The sequence below is a fragment of the Nerophis ophidion genome, linkage group LG08, assembly GCF_033978795.1.
Source record: "Nerophis ophidion isolate RoL-2023_Sa linkage group LG08, RoL_Noph_v1.0, whole genome shotgun sequence".
Taxonomy (NCBI): Eukaryota; Metazoa; Chordata; class Actinopteri; order Syngnathiformes; family Syngnathidae; genus Nerophis; species Nerophis ophidion.
Genome location: NC_084618.1, coordinates 5,315,489 through 5,338,806, shown reverse-complemented (window position 1 = coordinate 5,338,806; position 23,318 = coordinate 5,315,489). Strand labels below are relative to the sequence as shown.

The window sequence follows — 23,318 nt, the reverse complement described above, 5'->3', positions numbered from 1 at the left end:
AAGCATAAAGTTGTGTGATGATATATACATAATTGTTCTAACACAAACCCATCAGGACGACACAAGAAGCTGGTGATTCCAAACTGTGTTATACATACCTAATAACCCCTAAATAAATATTTCAACACAGTGTTACTGTTCAAAAATACCAAATATACTTGTTAAATAAAACATCTGCAAACTCCACACAGAAAGAGCCCGAGCCTCAGGACCTTTTTATTGTGAGACACATGCTTTACTGACATCATATTACAGTCTAATGTGTGTGTCTCTTATGTGTGACTGCCATCTACCGGTCACACTTATCATTACACCATGTACCAAATAAAATGGCTTCGAGGTCGGTAAGCACAACCAGAATTATTCCGTACATTTGGCGCACCGTGTTATAAGAAGCACTGTCGAGTTTTGAAAAAAATGAAAGGATTTTAAGTGCGCCTTATACTCTGAAAAATACGGTCGTTTGTTTTTTTTTGTCGGCCAACAAATTTGTAGGTTTTTTTTTTTTTTTTTTTACTAATTTGTATGAAATTATACTTTTTTCATTATTTTTAAAATTTGTTCTGAACCCCCCAATTTCATATTTTGAATAAAACAATTTTTAAAAAATTCCTGTAATTTAGAATTTTTTTTCTTAAAAACCCCCTAAAAATCGGTATTAAAAAAAAAAAATCCCAAATCGAGAACTTTATTTTGTTTTAGTCTAAATAGTGTGTTTTGGAAGACACAAGAAGCTGGTGATTCCAATCTGTGCTGTGCGTACCTACCAAAAAATCACTTGATTACATATTTCAACACAGTGTTACTGTTCAAAAATACTAAATATACTTGTTTAATCAAACAAATGCAAACTCCACACAGAAAGAGCCCGAGCCCGGAATTGAACTCAGGACCTTCGTATTTTGAGGCCCTTACGCTTTACTGGCATCATATTGCAATCTGTGTGTGTCTCTTATGTGTGACTGCCATCTACCGGTCACACTTATCATTACACCATGTACCAAAAAAAAATGGCTTCGAGGTCGGTAAGCACAACCAGAATTATTCCGTACATTAGGCGCACCGGCTTATAAGAAGCACTGTCAAGTTTTAAGGATAATGTGTGTGTCTCTTATGTGTGACTGCCATCTACCGGTCACACTTATCATTACACCATGTACCAAATAAAATGGCTTCGAGGTCGGTAAGCACAACCAGAATTATTCCGTACATTAGGCGCACCGGGTTATGAGAAGCACTGTCGAGTTTAAAGGATTTTAAGTGCGCCTTATAGTCCGAAAAATGCGGTAGTTTTTTTTTTGTTGGCCAACAAATTTGTAGGTTTTTTTTTTTTTTTTACTAATTTGTGTAAAATTATACTTTTGTCATAATTTTTAAAATGTATTTAAAAAATAAATGAAATAAAAATAAAAATTCTTGTAATCCTTAAAAAAAACAAACCCAGATCAAGAACTTTATTTTGTTTTAGTCTAAATTGCTACTAAAGCTCATTTTGTGTGTTTTCTAAACAAACCACAATTTGTGTAAACATTATTCTACTTTCTTGGCACCAAATGATGACTCCAAAGTGGAGCAGGCTGGACCAGAATGGAGTCCATCAGGAGCCAACACACACATTCTTGTGAGACACGTGTTGTCTTAGGGAACATCTGGAAATGAGCCTCTGACTACTTCCTCTTTCCTTTTCCTTCCCCTTTGTGCCCCCCAACACCCGCCTCCTTCCTTCCTGTCTGTCTGCCCGCCTGGTGACCCCCCGCCATGCCCATGGCAGAGATGAAAGACAGGAACCCCTGGACCATGTCGCTGACCGTCGTCATCGCCGTCGTTGGCGTCATCGCTGTGGTCGCCCTGGTAACGGTAACGGTGGTCCAGAATGTGCCCCTCCTCCAGAAGTACAAGGTAAGGACCAGCATGCACTAAAACTTAGACTTGGACTTAGATAATGCACACCATGGTAAAAACAAAAGGTAAAAAGTAAACTAAAAAGGCACTTTAATATACAAACCCCGTTTCCATATGAGTTGGGAAGTTGTGTTAGATGTAAATATAAACAGAATACAATGATTTGCAAATCATTTTCAACCCATATTCAGTTGAATATGCTACAAAGACAACATATTTGATGTTCAAACTCATAAACTTTTTTTTTCTTTGCAAATAATAATTCACTTAGAATTTAATGGCTGCAACACGTGCCAAAGTAGTTGGGAAAGGGCATGTTCACCACTGTGTTACATCACTTTTTCTTTTAACAGCACTCAATAAACGTTTGGGAACTGAGGAAACTAATTGTTGAAGCTTTGAAAGTGGAATTCTTTCCCATTCTTGTTTTATGTAGAGCTTCAGTCGTTCAACAGTCCGGGGTCTCCGCTGTCGTATTTTACGCTTCATAATGCGCCACACATTTTCGATGCGAGACAGGTCTGGACTTCAGGCGGGCCAGGAAAGTACCTGCACTCTTTTTTTTTTACGAAGCCACGCAGTTGTAACACGTGCTGAATGTGGCTTGGCATTGTCTTCCTGAAATAAGCAGGGGCGTCCATGAAAAAGACGGCGCTTAGATGGCAGCATATGTTGTTCCAAAACCTGTATGTACCTTTCAGCATTAATGGTGCCTTCACAGATGTGTAAGTTACCCATGCCTTGGGCACTAATGCACCCCCATACCATCACACATGTGTAAGTTACCCATGCCTTGGGCACTAATGCACCCCCATACCATCACAGATGCTGGCTTTTGAACTTTGCGTCGATCACAGTCGGGATGGTTCGTTTCCCCTTTGGTCCGGACGACACGATGCTGAATATTTCCAAAAACAATTTGAAAGGTGGACTCGTCCGACCACAGAACACTTTTCTACTTTGCATTAGTCCATCTTAAATGATCTCGGGCCCAGAGAAGCCGGCGGCGTTTCTGGATGTTGTTGATAAAAGGCTTTCGCTTTGCATAGTAGAGCTTTAACTTGCACTTACAGATGTAGCGACCAACTGTATTTAGTGACAGTGGTTTTCTGAAGTGTTCCTAAGCCCATGTGGTGATATCCTTTATAAATTGATGTCGGATTTTGATATAGTTCCGTCTGAGGTATCAAAAGTCACGGTCATTCAATGTTAGTTTCAGGCCATGCCGCTTACGTGGAGTGATTTCTCCAGATTCTCTGAACCTTTTGATGATATTATGGAGCGTAGATGTTGAAATCCTTAAATTTCTTGCAATTGCACTTTGAAACTGTTTGACTATTTGCTCACACAGTTGTGGACAAAGGGGTGTACCTCGCCCCATCCTTTCTTGTGAAAGACTGAGCATTTTTTTGGGAAGCTGTTTTAAACCCAATCATGGCACCCACCTGTTCCCAATTAGCCTGCACACCTGTGGGATGTTCCAAATAAGTGTTTGATGAGCATTCCTTTATTAGTATTCATTGCCACCTTTCCCAACTTTTTTTTCACGTCTTGCTGGCATCAAATTCTAAAGTTAATGATTATTTGCACACAAAAAAAGAAAAAGTTTATCAGTTTGAACATCAAATATGTTGTCTTTGTAGCATATTCAACTGAATATGGGTTGAAAAGGATTTGCAAATCATTGTATTCTGTTTATATTTACATCTAACACAATTTCCCAACTCATATGGAAATACGGTTTGTAGGACACTTATTATGTATGTCTAGCTTGTGTGCTATGTTTGTGCGCTCAGCTGTTGTGTAGCTGCTAGCTTCAACGAGCCTAGCATGTTTACCTTTTGTAAAGATGTTAACTGGCTGGCTGTACTTGTTCTATTCCTATTGCTTTTCTAAACTCTTACTGAGTTTTTAATATTCTTAACATTGTTATTTGGAAAATGATGCCTTACGCAAACAGGGGTTAAAAGTAAAAAAAAAAATTTTATTAAAAAAAATATATTTTAACTAACTTTATCCCCTCTGTGCAAATCCTGCCTAGCAACCCAAAATGAAAAGTCATAATTTTCTTTATTTAAAAAAAATTTAATTTTTAACAGAGCTTTTTTTCTACTTTATTAACATTTATTTTTTGGGGGGCTGTTGTTTTTTTATTGTGATATTTATTATACCCTATGTACAAATCCTGCCAAACAACAAAAGGTGGAAAGTAACATTTTTCTTTTTATTTATTTATTTAAAAAATATATATTTCTTCGAATCTATTACTACTACTTTGAACTCTTAATTTTATATATATATATATTTTTGCTGTTCTTTTTAATTGTGACAATTATCCCCCTTACAAATCTTGCCTAGCAACCAAAAGTTAAAAGTAATATTTTTCGGTATTAAAAAAAAAAATTTTCATTTTAAACCGAGTCTGTTTTCTACTCTACTTCTATTTTTTGCTGTTATTTTTTAATTGTGATATTTATCCCCTGCGTCTGTACAAATTTTGCTTAGCAACCATAGGTTTAAAGTAACATTTTACTTCATTTAAAAAAAAAAAAAAAAAAAAAATTCTCCTCTGTTACTACTTTTTTTCTGTTGTACTTAAAAATTTTTCCGTCTTTAAAAACAAAAATAAAATATTTTGATGATTATCGCTCGTAGTACAAATCTTGCCGAAAAAACCAGAGGCGGAAAATAAAAAAAATATTTCAAAAATGTTTTAACATTTTTAACACAGCCTTTTTTTTATTCTATTACTACTACTTTGAACTCTTAATTTTATATATATATATATATATTTTTTTTTTTTGCTGTTCTTTTTAATTGTGACAATTATCCCCCTTACAAATCATGCCTAGCAACCAAAAGTGAAAAGTAATATTTTTCGGTATTAAAAAAAAAATTTTCATTTTAAACCGAGCCTGTTTTCTACTGTACTTCTATTTTTTGCTGTTATTTTTTAATTGTGATATTTATCCCCTGCGTCTGTACAAATCTTGCTTAGCAACCAGAGGTTGAAAGTAACATTTTACTTCATTAAAAAAAATTAAAAAAAATTCTCCTCTGTTACTACTTTTTTTCTGTTGTACTTAAAAATTTTTCCGTCTTTAAAAACAAAAATAAAATATTTGGATAGTTATCGCTTGTAGTACAAATCTTGCCGGGCAACCAGAGTTGGAAAATAAACAAAATATTTCTAAATAGCATTTTTAACACAGCCTTTTTTCTATTCTATTACTACTTCTTTTTTTTCTACTCATTTTTTTTTTTTTGTTATTATTTCTTTGTGATAATTATCACTTATGTGCGAATCCTGCCTAGCAACCAGAGGTAACATCGGCAACATAACAAAACTACATTTACTTCTGTTCCTGCGATTGATCATTTTTATTTGCCATTTAAAAAATGTAAGTCTGTAATAGTAGATTTTAACACTAACTCGTTGTTATTGTACTTTGCTCCATTTTTATAATACATCAACTACAGAGTGAACTTTTTTTTTTTTTTTTTTTTTACCAGAACTTTGACAATTTATATTTTCAATTAGTTTCTTTTTACTTCACTCAAGTCGATTTTTATGCAAAGTAACTATACTTTTTACTAGAGTGCAATATTTTTTCAGGGGGTTGGACCTTTTTCCCCCACTTTTGGATGTGAGTTTTAGCTCCAATGGCTCGCCTGTGTATCGGCTGGGGACATCTCTGCGCTGCTGGTCCGCCTCCGCTTGGGATGGTTTCCTGCTGGCTCCGCTGTGAACGGGACTCTCGCTGCTGTGTCTTGGATCCTCTTTGGACTGGACTCTCGCGACTGTGTTGGATCCATTGTGGATTGAACTTTCACAGTATCATGTTAGACCCGCTCGACATCCATTGCTTTCCTCCTCTCCAAGGTTCTCATAGTCATCATTGTCACCGACGTCCCACTGGGTGTGAGTTTTCCTTGCCCTTATATGGGCCTACCGAGGATGTCGTGGTGGTTTGTGCAGCCCTTTGAGACACTAGTGATTTAGGGCTATATAAGTAAACATTGATTGATTGATTGATATATATATATATATATATATATATATATTGATATATATATATATATACTTAAGTAGTACATGGCCAGTAAATGACTCGTCAGGCTAATAAATATAGATTTTTTTCTCTTTTATCGTCAGTACGGCATCGTTCTGGACGCCGGCTCCTCCCACACGACCGTGTTTATCTACCAGTGGCCCGCCGAGAAGGACAACGACACGGGACGAGCGGAGCAGAAGTACGCCTGCAACGTCAAAGGTAACGCTACGTCATAAATAGCTCTAATAATAATAATGAGAATATTGCTTGAATAGATTGCAGTTCCTTTTACGTAGCGCTTTTTTCTCTAGTGACTCAGTGTTTCACAAAGTGAAACCCAATATCTAATTTTATACATTTAAACCAGTGTGGGTGGCACTGGGAGCAGGTGGGTAAAGTGTCTTGCCCAAGGACACAACGGCAGTGAATAGGTTGGCGGAAGCGGGAATCGAACCCTCAAGTTGCTGGCACGGCCGCTCTACCAACCGAGCTATGCCGCCCCATAGGCAGGGATGAATGTCTTCATTCGTGCATGAACGATACTCATGCCTCCAGCTAGGTGGCAGCAGTGCTCAGGTTAAGCAACAGGCTGACTAGGAAATATGAAATGTACCAAAATAAATATTATTCGCTATATATCAATTTATTAAGGAGGAGTATAAACACTTCTGTCACTAGCTGGGGCGTGACAAAATATAATTGAGATTATTTTCACTTTTTCACTTCCAATATGATACCAGTATTGGAGCAATAAATCATTGACCGATTTCGATATTGCTTCGATCCGATATCAGCAGGAATCCGACATACTTTTTTAAATTTGCATTGATTGATTGATTAATTAAAACTTTTATTAGTAGATTGCACAGTACAGTACATATTCCGTACGATTGACCACTAAAGTTGTCCACGTTAATCAATTCATGGTAATGTTAGACACCCCGTTGCCATATGAGTTGGGAAATTGTGTTAGATGTAAATATAAACGGAATACAATGATTCATTTTCAACCCATATTCAGTTGAATATGCTACAAAGACAACATATTTGATGTTCAAACTGATAAACCTTTTTTTTTTTGCAAATAATCATTAACTTTACAATTTGATGTTAACAACACGTGACAAAGAAGTTGGGAAAGGTGGCAATAGATACTGATAAAGTTGAGGAATGCTCATCAAACACTTATTTGGGACATCCCGCAGGTGTGCAGGCTAATTGGGAACAGGTGGGTGCCATGATTGGGTATAAAAACAGCTTCCCAAAAAATGCTCAGTTTTTCACAAGAAAAGATGGGGCGAGGTACACCCCTTTGTCCACAACTGTGTGATGTAATCTAACATAATATTGTGAGAGTCCAGTCCATAGTGGATCTAACATAATAGTGAGAGTCCAGTCCATAGTGGATCTAACATAATATAGTGAGAGTCCAGTCCATAGTGGGTCTAACATAATAGTGAGAGTCCAGTCCATAGTGGATCTAACATAATAGTGAGAGTCCAGTCCATTGTGGATCTAACATAATAGTGAGAGTCCAGTCCATAGTGGATCTAACATAATATTGTGAAAGTCCAGTCCATAGTGGATCTAACATAATAGTGAGAGTCCAGTCCATAGTGGATCTAACATAATAGTGAGAGTCCAGTCCATAGTGGATCTAACATAATATTGTGAAAGTCCAGTCCATAGTGGATCTAACATAATAGTGAGAGTCCAGTCCATAGTGGATCTAACATAATATAGTGAGAGTCCAGTCCATAGTGGATCTAACATAATAGTGAGAGTCCAGTCCATAGTGGATCTAACATAATAGTGAGAGTCCAGTCCATAGTGGACTGGACCCTAACCCTAACCCTAACCAGTCCATAGTGGATCTAACATAATAGTGAGAGCCCAGTCCATAGTGGATCTAACATAATAGTGAGAGTCCAGTCCATAGTGGATCTAACATAATAGTGAGAGTCCAGTCCATAGTGGATCTAACATAATAGTGAGAGTCCAGTCCATAGTGGATCTAATATAATAGTGAGAGTCCAGTCCATAGTGGATCTAACATAATAGTGAGAGTCCAGTCCATAGTGGATCTAACATAATAGTGAGAGTCCAGTCCATAGTGGATCCAACATAATAGTGAGAGTCCAGTCCATAGTGGATCTAACATAATAGTGAGAGTCCAGTCCATAGTGGATCCAACATAATAGTGAGAGTCCAGTCCATAGTGGATCTAACATAATAGTGAGAGTCCAGTCCATAGTGGATCTAACATAATAGTCAGAGTCCAGTCCATAGTGGATCTAACATAATAGTGAGAGTCCAGTCCGAAAGACTTGACTAAAACAGAAGAAAAGACCAACCTTGTGTGTTTATTGGAGGACATTTAGTTGCACAATAAAAAATAAAAAAAACTACGGGCTAAAACCCAGTTTTGAACCCAACAGGTCCAGGTATTTCCAGCTATTCCGGGACTCCCTGGAAGGCCGGCGAGTCCCTGCGAGCGTGCATGCAGGAAGTGGAGGAGAACATTCCCAGGAAAAGACACGCGGAGACGCCACTTTACCTCGGAGCCACGGCCGGGATGAGATTGTTGGAGTGAGGCATCGTCAACACCTTCAATATTTATAATGGTTGTGGATTTATGGACTCCTGGGTCCAGGATCTGTGGAGACGCCATTGTGTGTGTGTGTGTGTGTGTGTGTGTGTGTGTGTGTGTGTGTGTGTGTGTGTGTGTGTGTGTGTGTGTGTTATGGCAATGCTTACTTAATGTTGACATCGCTCTGTTTACACCAGGGGTGTCCAAACTTTTTCCACTGAGAGCCGCACACTGAAAAATCAAAGCAAGCGGGGGCTATTTTGATATTTTTTATTTTAAAAACCAATACAATATATGTATAAAAATATACATTTAGGCCTCCACTCGGGCTGGATCCAAAGGGTTTTGGTCAAAAAAATATAAAAAATGTGTCATTATTCAGTATTATTATTATTATTATAGGATTAAATCCCTAGATCAACATTAGGTCTTTCTGTCAATATAACATTTCAAAAAAATTAAGTTGTATCCTCTTTTTGTCAAAGAAAACCATTTTTTTTATAGAAAAAACACAAAATATGCAATATTTTCACCCAATAACATTTTCAAGTGGAATATTTAGATTATGTAATAAGTGTAGCTTTAAAAATGTCAACAACATTGATTTTAATTATTATTATTTTTTGAGCAATGGCACTTAAAAAAAAAAATCACACTAAAATTATTGGGGATCCAAAACGGTCCTCCTATTCATTAAAATGGTAAAAAAAAAAAAAATTATAATTACTAAAAACTTGTATTCTAGATTGAAATAAAGATTGTGAATAACAGGCAAAATTCCAAAGAAGTGATTTTCCCCTTTAAGAATTCTTCATTAATTATCAAAATCCCTGATTGTTCCTTCTAGCTAAGAAAATAAATTATAATTATTTTGTTTACTTTTAACACAATAATCTCGAGATCAACTTCAGATATATCCGTCCATTTTATTGTTGTTCATGTTTTTTGTTTGTTCGTTTTAAAACAAAAACGTGTGGCGAACACAAAATATGCGACAAAAAATATCTCAAAGTGTAATATTTAATGTGACCTAATTGGTGCTTTGAATAGGTCAATAATTTATAATGACATTGATTTTGATTCATTATTATTTTTGATTCATTATTATTTTTAAAGACGGAAACAGCCTAATTGTGTTATTAGGGTCAAAATTGCAACATTTTCTTGTTAAATTTCACATGTTTGTTCTTTTATACCACTGTTTATGTTTTGTATTTTTTTTTATCGTATTTTTAGAATGTGCCGTTGGGCCGTTAAAAGATTCCCTGCGGGCCGCAAATGGCCCCCAGACCGCACTTTGGACATCCCTGGTTTACACAGTCACCTTTCGGGGACCTCTGACGGTATGGGGACACAAAAACCAGGTCCCCTTAAGGGAAACCTTTTCAAATGATAGTCAGAGCCATTAGTGATTTTTAAGCTTTGCCCTATAAAACTTTGTTTACTGGTTAGTTTGAGTGTGAGACGTGCACAGCAGCCCCCTCATCAGGCTGCAGCTGGTACTGCACTCGCTCTGCTCACACTTCCACCTGTTCTATAAGAGTGCTGTATTCTGAGGATCATGTCATATTTAATTTGAACTTTTTTATTTTTAAATGGTCCTCAGTAGTCACGTACAAATGTGTGTGAATTATGCAAAATTATTTAAATTTGGTCCCCATGAACCATATTAACTTTTTCCTCAAAGTCCCCAGTAAATACAGTGGGGCAAAAAAGTATTTAGTCAGCCAGCGATTGTGCAAGTTCTCCCACTTAAAATGATGACAGAGGTCTGTCATTTTCATCATAGGTACACTTCAACTGTGAGAGGCAGAATGTGAAAAAAAATCCAGAAATTCACATTGTAGGGATTTTTAAGAATTTATTTGTAAATTATGGGGGAAAATACGTATTTGGTCAACCATTCAAAGGTTTTGGCTCAAAATCTCACGATACATGGCCCCATTCCTTCTTTCCTTAACACGGATCAATCGTCCTGTGTCCCCTTAGCAGAAAAACAGCCCCAAAGCATGATGTTTCCACCCCCATGCTTCACAGTAGGTATGGTGTTCTTGGGATGCAACTCAGTATTCTTCTTCCTCCAAACACCACCAGTTGAGTTTATACCAAAATGGATACATGGATGATACAGCAGAGGATTGGGAGAATGTCATGTGGTCAGATGAAACCAAAATAGAACTTTTTGGTATAAACTCAACTCGTCGTGTTTGGAGGAAGAAGAATACTGAGTTGCATCCCAAGAACACCATACCTACTGTGAAGCATGGGGGTGGAAACATCATGCTTTGGGGCTGTTTTTCTGCTAAGGGGACAGGACGATTGATCCGTGTTAAGGAAAGAATGAATGGGGCCATGTATCGTGAGATTTTCAGCCAAAACCTTTGAATGGTTGACCAAATACTTATTTTCCAGCATAATTTACAAATAAATTCTTTAAAATTCCTACAATGTGAATTCCTGGATTTTTTTTTCCACATTCTGTCTCTCACAGTTGAAGTGTACCTATGATGAACATTACAGAACTCTGTCATCATTTTAAATGGGAGAACTTGCACAATCGCTGGCTGACTAAATACTTTTTTGCCCCACTGTATGATCAGCACATTACTTAGCTCAGTGGCCATCTTACCTCTTTTTTTTTCATGCCTCCACAACCTGGAGAAAGTATGGTCCCCACAAGTCATGATCAAAAACTCGGTCCCCATTCCAAATGATAACCAGTATGTGTGTGTGTGTGTGTGTGTAGGAAGGCCAACAGCTCGGCATCCGAGGAGGTCTTCAAGGCCGTCTCCGAGACCCTTCTGAAGTTCCCCTTCTCCTACCAGGGCGCCAGGATCCTCAGCGGCCAGGAGGAGGGCGCCTTCGGTTGGGTCACGGTCAACTACTTGGACGACCGCCTCAAGCAGGTGAACATGCACCTTTTTTCTTTTTCTTCGTGGCATGTAGTCCTCACTTTGATGTGTGTGTGTGTTCTTGTATTTTAACTTTAAGTACCAATGATTGTCACTTTTACCCTTTTTGAGACATCAACAAGGAAAAGTAGCTTCCATATGAGGACCGGTTATGACCAAAATCATGGTCCCAATACGGAAAATCATTGCATCTAATAGAGCAGGGGTCACCAACACCAGGTGGCCCGTAAGGACCAGATGAGTCGCCCGCTGGCCTGTTCTAAAAATAGCTCAAATAGCAGCACTTACCAGTGAGCTGCCTCAATTTTTTCAATTGTATTTATTTACTAGCAAGCTGGTCTGGCTTTGCTCGACATTTTTAATTCTAAGAGAGACAAAACTCAAATAGAATTTGAAAATCCAAGAACATATTTTAAAGACTTGGTCTTCACTTGTTTAAATAAATTCATTTATTTTTTGACTTTGCTTCTTATAACTTTCAGAAAGACAATTTTAGAGCAACAATACAATCTTAAAAATGATTCTAGGATTTTTAAACACATATACCTTTTTACCTTTTAAATTCCTTCCTCTTCTTTCCTGACAATTTAAATCAATGTTTAAGTATTTTTTTTTTTTTATTATTGTAAAGAATAATAAATACATTTTAATTTAATTCTTGATTTTTGCTTCTGTTTTTTTCGACAAATATTTGTGAAATATTTATTCAAACTTATCATGATTAAAATAAAATAAAAATATTCTGGCAAATCTAGAAAATCTGTAGAATCAAATTTAAATCTTATTTCAAAGTCTTTTGAATTTCTTTTAAAATTTCTGTTCTGGAAAATCTAGAAGAAATAATGATTTGTCTTTGTTAGAAATATAGCTTGGTCCAATTTGTTATATATTCTAACAAAGTGCAGATTGGGTTTTAACCTATTTAAAACATGTCATCAAAATTATCAAGAAAAAATACTAATGGTGTTCCATAAATTCTTTTTTTATTTTTTTCAAAAAGATTCGAATTAGCTAGTTTTTCCATTCATTTTTTTCGGTTGAATTTTTAATAGTCAAAATTGAAGATAAACTATGTTTCAAAATTAAATTTTCTTTTTTTTTTGTTTTCTCCTCTTTTAAACCGTTCAATTAAGTGTTTTTTTCATCATTTATTCTCTCCAAAAAACCTTCCGTAAAAGGAAAAAAAATGTACGACGGAATGACAGACAGAAATACTCATTTTTATATTTATATATAGATTTATTTATTAAAGGTAAATTGAGCAAATTGGCTATTTCTGGCAATGTATTTAAGTGTGTATCAAACTGGTAGCCCTTGGCATTAATCAGTACCCAAGAAGTAGCTCTTGGTTCCAAAAAGGTTGGCAACCCCTGTAATAGAGAATGTCTCATTTGCACCCCTGGTGGTGACATCTAGCAAAATGAGGGGCGCTTTTAAAAATGCTCCACCTCTTGCCATCATATGAAATAACAAGTGTGTGTAAAAATTGGAAGTGCTCCCCCCTCTGGTCAACATATGAAATAACAAGTGTGTGTGTGTGTGAATGTTGTCTGTCTATCTGTGTTGACCCTGCGATGATGTGGAGACTTGTCAAGGGTGTACCCCTCCTTCCGCCCGATTTTAGCTCAGATAGGCACCAGCGCCCCCCGTGACCCCAAAGGGATTAAGCGGTAGAAAATGGATGGATGGATGCATGTAAAAATGGGAAATGCTCCCCCTCTGGTCAACATGTGAAATAACAAGTGTGTGTAAAAATTGGAAGGGCTCCCACCTCTGGTGAACATATGAAATAACAAGTGTGTGTAAAAATTGGAAAGGCTCCCCCTCTGGCCAACATATGAAATAAGTGTATGTAAAAATTGGAAGGGCTCCCCCCTCTAGTCAACATATGAAATAACAAGTGTGTGTAAAAATTGGAAATGCCCCCCCTCTGGTCAACATATAAAATAACAAGTGTGTGTAAAAATTGGAAGTGCTCCCCCTCTGGCCAACATGTGAAATAACAAGTGTGTGTAAAAATTGGAAGGGCTCCCCCTCTGGCCAACATATAAAATAATGAGTGTGTTTAAAAATTGGAAGTGCTCCCCCCTCTGGTCAACATATAAAATAATGAGTGTGTTTAAAAATTGGAAGTGCTCCCCCCTCTGGTCAACATATGAAATAACAAGTGTGTGTAAAAATCGGAAGGGCTCCCCCTCTGGCCAACATATAAAATAATGAGTGTGTTTAAAAATTGGAAGTGCTCCCCCCTCTGGTCAACATATGAAATAAGAAGTGTGTGTAGAAATTGGAAGGGCTCCCCCTCTGGTCAACATATGAAATAACAATTGAGTGTAAAAATTGGAAATGCTCCCCCTCTGGCCAACATATAAAATAATGAGTGTGTTTAAAAATTGGAAGTGCTCCCCCCTCTGGTCAACATATGAAATAACAAGTGTGTGTAAAAATCGGAAGGGCTCCCCCTCTGGTCAACATATGAAATAACAATTGAGTGTAAAAATTGGAAGTGCTCCCCCTCTGGTCGACATATGAAATAACAAGTGTGTTAAATTGGAAGTGCTCCCCCCTCTGGTCAACATATGAAATAAGTGTGTGTAAAAATTGGAAGGGCTCCCCCTCCGGTCAACATATGAAATAACAAGTGTGTGTAAAAATTGGAAGGGCTCCCCCTCTGGCCAACATATGAAATAAGTGTTTGTAGAAATTGGAAGGGCTCCACCTCTTGCCAACAAATGTAATAACAAGTGTGTGTAAAATTTGGAAGTGCTCCCCCTCTGGTCAACATTTAATATAACAAGTGTGTGTAAAAATTGGAAGTGTTCCCCTCTAATCAACATATGAAATAACAAGTGTGTGTAAATATTGGAAGGGCTCCCTCTCTGGTCAACATATGAAATAACAAGTGTGTGTAAATAAATTGGAAAAGCTCCCCCTCTGGTCAACATATGAAATAACAAGTGTGTGTAAATAAATTGGAAAAGCTCCCCCTCTGGTCAACATACGAAATAACAAGTGTGTGTAAGAAGTTGAAATGCGCCCCCTTTGGCCTAAATTAATTTAAAAAATAATAAATATGTACATAGAGACATACTGTAATAACTTGAAGTAAATGTTTAAGATTGAAAAGAAATTACAAACTAAAAATTCCTTAATACCTTTTTTATATTTGCATAGCATACATTATTATGAATGTTGTGGATACAAATGTTTATATATCTAGAAAGGGTGGTCCTAAAGTGGTAGGCATTTTTCGGGGGTCTCAAGAAGGTAAGAAATACATGAATGTGTGTGTGTGTGTGTGTGTGTGTGTGTGTGTGTGTGTCAGGGACTGAAGACCACGGGGGCTCTGGACCTCGGCGGGGCGTCCACCCAGATTAGCTTTGTGTCTAAAATGTTTGACGGCTCTGAGTCACCCAGCAACTCTGTGACCTTCCGCCTGTACGGGAACGACTACAACCTTTACACTCACAGCTTCCTGTGCTACGGGAAGGACCAAGCCCTGAAGATGGCGCTGGCACACCAGACGCGGGTACGCACTACACACACACACACACACACACACACAGACAGACACGCCTCTTCGCTTTGTAGCTTTAAGGTCTCCTGGGTTTTAAAGGCAACATTGGACAGGCTTCTTCCACACCTTTGACCTCCATGTTTAATAACAATAATATCTCATTTAAACTTTTAAGTTGAAAGTTTATGCCCAAATGACCAAAATCATTTCTGATATTCCTGTACTGGCCCGGTGTAGTGAAATATTCCCATATTTATTTTTCTTATCCATGACCTTTTTTATATGTACTTTATACTTTAAATAATGTAGCTTATTATTATTATTATTATCATTACGTCATAATCATAATGAAACTACTAATGATAATCATATTAAAATTATATCATGCCTTAATATTATTATAATTAGGCCATTAAAATACAAATTACAACTACTACTACTACTTATAATAAAAATAACTAAATATTAATACTAATATCAAGGCATGATAACTATAATAAAAAAATATCATATGAGCCTTAATATTCATATTTTGTTGTTATAACAAAATATGAATACTAATATTAAGGCATGATAACAATAATGATAAAATATGATCGTTATATATATATATACACTTTAATATTATTATTTTGTTATTACTATAATAACAAAATAATAATACTAATATTAAAGCATGATAACAAAAATAATAAAGGATTATCATTACATATGCCGTAATAATATTACTAATAGTTTATTATAATAAAATATTAATACTAATATTAAGGCATAACAATAATAATAAAAGATGATCATTATATATGCCTTAATATATTAATATTAAAAATGTTATTATAATAACAATATTCATTTTCAATAAGGCATGATGACAATAATAATAAATCATTATATATAACATAAATATGTATAATTTTGTTATTACTATAACAACAAAATATTAATACAATAATTAAGGCATGACGATAATAATAATAATATTCTCATTATATATGCCTTAATACATTGTTATTAATATTTTGTTATTATAATAACAATATACATTCTAATATTAAGGCATGATAACAATAATAATACATTATCAATTATATGTATATACTTAATTATTATTTTGTTATTATTAGTATAACAACAAAATAATACTAAAATTAAAGCATGATAAAAATAATACAATATTATCATTATATATGCCTTAATATTATGCCTTATTAGTATTAGTTTGTTATTATAATAATATACATTCTGGTATCAAAGCATGATAACCATTATAAAAGATTATATTATATACGCCTTAAAATTATTGTTTTGTTATTATTTGTAGTAGTATTAGTAGTAATATCATATTTTAATAGCCTAATTTTAATAATACTAAGGCATGATAGCAATAATAATAAAATAACATTATATATGTCTTATTATTGTTATTATATTATGTCTTCCCTGCCTTCCACCTGAGATAAGTGGTAAAAGATGTTTGGATATTGTATATTTTATATAAATATTATAATAATAATGCCGTAAAAAAAGCAGCAATGATTATAATAATGCAATAAAAATGACAATTATGTTATTCATATGAAAAAACAATCATTTTATTTTGATGGTAATAATAATATTGTAAAGATGACAATATTATTATAATTGTTATAAACAGTATTTGTTTTTTTAATAAATAAAAATTATTGGGGTTTTTAAAATAAATATACATGGACTTGATAGAAAAAATATAGGTATCTACAATTGAGAAAAAATAAGTATAATTGCATTTTTTTTTTTTTAATAAATGGTATCATTATTATTACAGCATGAGAATACTAATTTTTATAATCCAAAAATATTCAATACGTATTTTTTTAAATATGCATATTTTTATATTTAGCAAATAATTTACTTGGGGGGAAATTCTTTCACATATTTATTTGAATATCATTACCTCAAATACATTTCCTGGCTGGTAAATAATAAATTCCAGTGGTCACTGTTTAATAAAAGATATGGCAGATCTTTAAGGCTAAAAATGTGTTTAAAAAGACTGATTATTTTTTTAAATACCCCCAAAAATATTTGGAATTTGAGATTTACATGTGTAATAAAATATCAATACAGTAATTCGCAGCGTTTACCATTTTTATTCCCAAATTCAAATCCATTGTATTTTTATAAAAAAAAGTTAAAGTAATGACTTTCCTTTTGTCGTCCTCCTCCAGGCGGGTCCTCAGACGGTATTGGACCCGTGTATGCACCCGGGCTACAGCAAAACCGAGGACTACTCGAGCCTTTACGACAGCCCCTGCGTGTCGGACAGGAAACCCCAAGGAGCGCCGGCCAGGTTCCAGCACAGCGGCTCAGGAAACTTCCAACAATGCCAGGACGTGGTGCGAAACCTCCTGGACTCCAGCCAGTGCAAACACAGCCAGTGCTCCTTCAACGGCGTCTACCAGCCCAGCCTGCAGGGCATGTTCGGGGTAAGCCGAGAGTCTCCCAGCCAGGAAAACAATCAGTTAGAATGTTTTACAAAATTAGCTTTTCACTCAAAATTGTCTATGACTGGTCCTCAAAATTCATCCTGCAGGGCAGACAGTCCGATGTGATCCAAATCACAAGAGTGTTCCTCCCGCATCCTCCAATCATTAAAGGCCTACTGAAAGCCACTACTACCGACCACGCAGTCTGATAATAGTTTATATATCAATGATGAAATTTTAACATTGCAACACATGCTAATATGGCCTTTTTAGTTTACTAAATTGCAATTTAAAATTTCGCACGGAAGTGTCATGCTAAAACGTCGCGTGATGTCACGCATTTTAGAGGACATTTTGGTCGCATAAATTCACAGTATTATGGACAACTGTGTTGCTGAATCTTTTGCAATTTGTTCAATTAATAATGGAGACGTCAAAGAAGAAAGCTGTAGGTGGGAAGCGATGCTAGTAAATTTGTCTAATAACATCCGAATCGCTCTGCCGTCTAGTTTTATTCATTTATTTTTTTCCTAGTCCTTCACTCTAACTTTCCTCATCCACGAATCTTTCATCCTCGCTCAAATTAATGGCGAAATCGTCGCTTTCTCGGTCCGAATCGCTCTCGCTGCTGGTGGCCATGATAGTAAACAATGTTCAGATGTGAGGAGCTCCACAACCCGTGACGTCACGCGCACATCGTCTGCTACATCCGGTACAGGCAAGGCTTTTTTAGTAGCGACCAAAAGTTGGGAACTTTATCGTGGATGTTCTCTACTAAATTCTCAGCAAAAATATGGCAATATCGCAAAAATGATCAAGTCTGACACATAGAATGGAGCTGCTATCCCCGTTTAAATAAGAACATCTCATTTCAGTAGGTCAATTATTTTTATGAATTTAAGGGACGGCGTGGCGCAGTGGGAGAGTGGCCGTGCGCAACCCGAGGGTCCCTAGTTCAATTCCCACCTAGTACAAACCTCGTCACGTCCGTTGTGTCCTGAGCAAGACACTTCACCCTTGCTCCTGATGGGTGCTGGTTGGCGCCTTGCATGGCAGCTCCCTCCATCAGTGTGTGAATGGGTGAATGTGGAAGTTGTGTCAAAGCGCTTTGAGTACCTTGAAGGTGGAAAAGCGCGATACAAGTACAACCCATTTATCATTTAAAACACTAGTAACACAATTAGCAGATAAGGGATTTTCCAGAAATATCCTAGTAAATTTGTCTAATAACATCTGAATCTCTCTGCCGTCTAGTTTTATTCATTCATTTTTTTCCTAGTCCTTCACTCTAACTTTCCTCATCCACGAATCTTTCATCCTCGCTCAAATTAATGGCGAAATCGTCGCTTTCTCGGTCCGAATCCCTCTCGCTGCTGGTGGCCATGATAGTAAACAATGTGAGGATGTGAGGAGCTCCACAACCCGTGACGTCACGCGCACATCGTCTGCTACTTCCGGTACAGGCAAGGCTTTTTTAGTAGCGGCCAAAAGTTGCAAACTTTATCCTCGATGTTCTCTACTAAATCCTTTCAGCAAAAATATGGCAATATCGCAAAATGATCAAGTATGACACATAGAATGAACCTGCTATCCCCGTTTAAATAAGAACATCTCATTTCAGTAGGTCAATTATTTTTATGAATTTAAGGGACGGCGTGGCGCAGTGGGAGAGTGGCCGTGCGCAACCCGAGGGTCCCTGGTTCAAATCCCACCGCTCCTGATGGGTGCTGGTTGGCGCCTTGCATGGCAGCTCCCTCCATCAGTGTGTGAATGGGTGAATGTGGAAGTTGTGTCAAAGCGCTTTGAGTACCTTGAAGGTAGAAAAGCGCTATACAAGTACAACCCATTTATCATTTAAAACACTAGTAACACAATAAGCAGATACAGGATTTTCCAGAAATATCCTAGTAAATTTGTCTAATAACATCTGAATCGCTCTGCCGTCTAGTTTTATTCATTTATTTTTTTCCTAGTCCTTCACTCTAACTTTCCTCATCCACGAATCTTTCATCCTCGCTCAAATTAATGGCGAAATCGTCGCTTTCTCGGTCCGAATCGCTCTCGCTGCTGGTGGCCATGATTGTAAACAATGTTCAGTTGTGAGGAGCTCCACAACCCGTGACGTCACGCGCACATCGTCTGCTACTTCCGGTACAGGCAAGGCTTTTTTATTAGCGACCAAAAGTTGGGAACTTTATCGTCGATGTTCTCTACTAAATTCTCTCAGCAAAAATATGGCAATATCGCAAAATGATCAAGTATGACACATGGAATGGAGCTGCTATCCCCGTTTAAATAAGAAAATATCATTTCAGTAGGTCAATTATTTTTATTAATTTAATCAATTATCGTGCCGTGATTTTACCAGAGTAGATTTTTTTTTTTTTAGTCCCCCATCTAAAATGAGTGTGACGCCCTTGCTTGCAGGCCTTCTCCGCCTACTACTACGCCATGAGCTTCCTCAACCTCACCGACACGTCGGTGCCTCTGCAGACGGTCAAGGAGAGGCTCGCCGGCTTCTGTGCCACGCCCTGGGAGCAGGTGGCCACGCCCCAACCTTTTCACTTCCCCTTGCTGTGATGGACTCAACGTTTTGTTTTCCCGGCAGGTGCAGCAGCAGAATCCCCAAATCAAGTTGAAATATTTATTCGGTTATTGTTTCACGGGCACTTACCTCATCACGCTGCTCACGGAGGGGTACAACTTCACCGCCGAGACGTACTCCAGCATCAGATACGTGCACAAGGTCAGTGGCAGGACGCGCATCTATCCGTTTCTACCCGCATTAATGGTCAAAAGTATTTGATTTGTTATTGGTTAGCTTCAGAATAACAATGTTATTAAAAAGAATAAGAGATGCAAGCATTTTTTTGTTGTAATCAGGGAAAGTCCAAATAAAAGAGGGAGCGTAGATTTCTCTGGGGACGACACTGTACAAAGGGTACAGTGTCTATGTGTTTCTCCTCATTGAGCTAAATTGAATCCTGTCTCTGTTTAATTCCTTGCTTCTTGTCTGTTTAATAGATGTCATCGGTGTTTGAACCTGACTGTGTTAAAAATATTATACGGCTCTCACGGAAATACATTTTGAAATATTTGGCTTTCATGGCTCTCTCAGCCAAAAAAGGATCCCAACCCCTGTGAGTGAATTGTGAATTATATTTATATAGCGCTTACATAGTGACACCCAATATCTAAGTTCCATTTAAAGCAGTGTGGGTGGCACTGGGAGCAGGTGGATAAAGTGTCTTGCCCAAGGACACAACGGCAGTGACTAGGATGGCGGAAGCGGGAATCGAACCTGCAACCCTCAAGTTGCCGGCACGGCCACTCTACCAACCGAGCTATGCCGCCCCAATGTTTATGTTTAAAGCTTAGTGTTGTATCAGATATATCACATTGTAGTTAAATTATAAATAAATGGGTTGTACTTGTATAGCGCTTTTCTACCTTCAAGGTACTCAAAGCGCTTTGACACTACTTCCACATTTACCCATTCACACACTGATGGAGGGAGCTGCCATGCAAGGCGCCAACCAGCACCCATCAGGAGCAAGGGTGAAGTGTCTTGCTCAGGACACAACGTTGGGTTTATTTTGTACCCTTCGCGTTCATATTTCACTCTTTGTTGCGTTTTACTTGATTGTAAAATATGTCGATCGAAAGCGGGTGCGACAAGACAATCATATTTTGTTAATATTCAGTGTTTTATCCTTACTTGCCAACCCTCCCGGATTTTCCGGGAGACTCCCGACAAATTTTCTCCCGAAATTCCGGCGGAGCTGGAGGGGGCGTGTCCTCCAGCTCAGGACAGCCTGTTTTCACGTCCGCTTTCCCACGATATAAACAGCGTGTCTGCCCAACGACGTTATAACTGTACAATGATCGAGGGCGAGTTCTTGGTTTCTTATGTGGGTTTATTGTTAGGCAGTTTCATTAATGTCCTCCCAGGGCGGTAACAACACACAACAACTGCAGTCACGCTTTCATCTACCGTGAACAGCAATGTTGTGACACTCTTAAACAGGACAATACTGCCATCTACTGTACATGCACCACAACACCTCCAGGCAACTTCCACCCTTTACTAATACCCTCCTCCATTCACATCCCATCTCCCCGGATTGTAAATAACCAAATGTAAATAATCTATTTCTAATGTATATACTTGTTCTTATGCTATGTGAACTCACTATGTTCTCTGCTGGCTGTACATATCCTACTAAGTAAGACCTACACTGTTTCAATGTCCACATTTCTCTGTTGATGACTGAAGTACTGATATCCAGAGGTGGGTAGAGTTGCCAGAAATTGTACTCAAGTAAGAATACTGTTACTTTAGAGATTTATTACTCAAGTAAAAGTAAGGGAGTAGTCACCCAAATATTTACTTGAGTAAAAGTAAAAAGTATGTTGTGAAAAAACTACTCAAGTACTGAGTAACTGATGAGTAACCTGTTTGTTTAATGATTACGGCAACAAGTAATGCACAAAAACATAAAAATAGCAATGAGCAAATTCATAGCCAGGAATATCTCTTAAGCAACTAAAAGAATAATATATATTAAATAATAGTACATTGAAATAAAAAAAATTAAGGCACATTGAGCCACAATAACTTAACAGCACCATAGGTTCAGTAGGCATTCATTGATTGATTAAAACTTTTATTAGTAGATTGCACAGTACAGTACATATTCCGTACAATTGACCACTAAATGGTAACACCCCAATAAGTTTTTCAACGTTAATCAATTACTTAATAAATGACCAAGTCGAGGTGATCTACCTCATATATACATACACACACATATCATATATATATATATATATATATATATATACACATTTATATTTACAGTATATAATTTATATTTATTTATTTTGCCGTTTTTGTTCACATGTTAAAGGTGTTTTAATGAATATACATGCATGTTTAACATGTAGATTCTTATCTTTCACAAAGACAAAAATATAAGTTGGTGTATTACCTGATTCTGATGACTTGCATTGATTAGAATCAGACAGTATAGTGCTGATAACTTCCACATTTTCAAATGGAGGAGAAAAAAAGTTCCTCCTTCCTGTCTAATACCACATGAAAGTCGTTGGTTTTTGGCATCTTATTTGTCCAGCTTCCATATTTGTTTTTATACACTTTACAAGAAATACATTGGCGGCAAACTCCGTAGCTTGCTAGCTTGATTGCGCCGGCTTTCGGAGACTCTTATTTTGTTAGCGCAGGCGCGATGGAGCGGCACTTTTATTGTGAAGACAGGAACTGTGCGATCAGTCTTTAGGCTTTTGATGGAAAGTACGGTTGAAATAAAAAGTGTCTTTTTTCCTTTACACTTTTGATTGATTGATTGAAACTTTTATTAGTAGATTGCACAGTACAGTACACATTCCTTACAATTGACCACTAAATGTTTTAACACCCCAATAAGGTTTTAAACTTTTTTAGGTCGGATTTGACGTGTGACGGTCATGTGACCGCCTGGCTCTGTTTGATTGGTCCAACGTCACCAGTGACTGCATTTGATTGGTGAAACGCAAGCATGCGTAGATCTTACTTTGAATGCGTGTCTGACAAAATCAAAACAAACAAAACGTGCATTAACAGATCGATGAAAAAAAAAGTAGCGAGTAACGAGCTGATTGTACATGAATGGAGCGGAGTAAAAGTAGCGTTTCTTCTCTATAAATATACTCAAGTAAAAGTATGTTGCATAAAAACTACTCTTAGAAGTACAATTTATCCCAAAAGTTACTCAAGTAGATATGACGGAGTAAATGTAGCGCGTTACTACCCACCTCTGTTGATATCAAACAAAGCTCCTCATCCCACCCCCCGGATTGTAAATAATTCAATGTACA

At 37.0% G+C, this 23,318-nt stretch overlaps 1 protein-coding gene across 5 annotated transcripts in view; it reads left to right on the top strand.

Moving 5' to 3' along the window:
* The window catches only part of entpd1 (ectonucleoside triphosphate diphosphohydrolase 1), a 104,355-nt gene that overhangs the window by 76,495 nt on the left and 4,542 nt on the right, over window positions 1-23,318 (top strand). For all 5 annotated transcript variants that reach the window (XM_061907537.1, XM_061907536.1, XM_061907541.1 and 2 more), the window contains 8 exons: window positions 1,772-1,899; window positions 6,059-6,176; window positions 8,396-8,546; window positions 11,294-11,453; window positions 14,785-14,988; window positions 17,184-17,441; window positions 19,869-19,982; window positions 20,050-20,187. In XM_061907537.1, coding sequence (XP_061763521.1) covers window positions 1,772-1,899; window positions 6,059-6,176; window positions 8,396-8,546; window positions 11,294-11,453; window positions 14,785-14,988; window positions 17,184-17,441; window positions 19,869-19,982; window positions 20,050-20,187 — 1,271 coding nt within the window. The remainder of the gene's footprint in view (window positions 1-1,771; window positions 1,900-6,058; window positions 6,177-8,395; window positions 8,547-11,293; window positions 11,454-14,784; window positions 14,989-17,183; window positions 17,442-19,868; window positions 19,983-20,049; window positions 20,188-23,318) is intronic.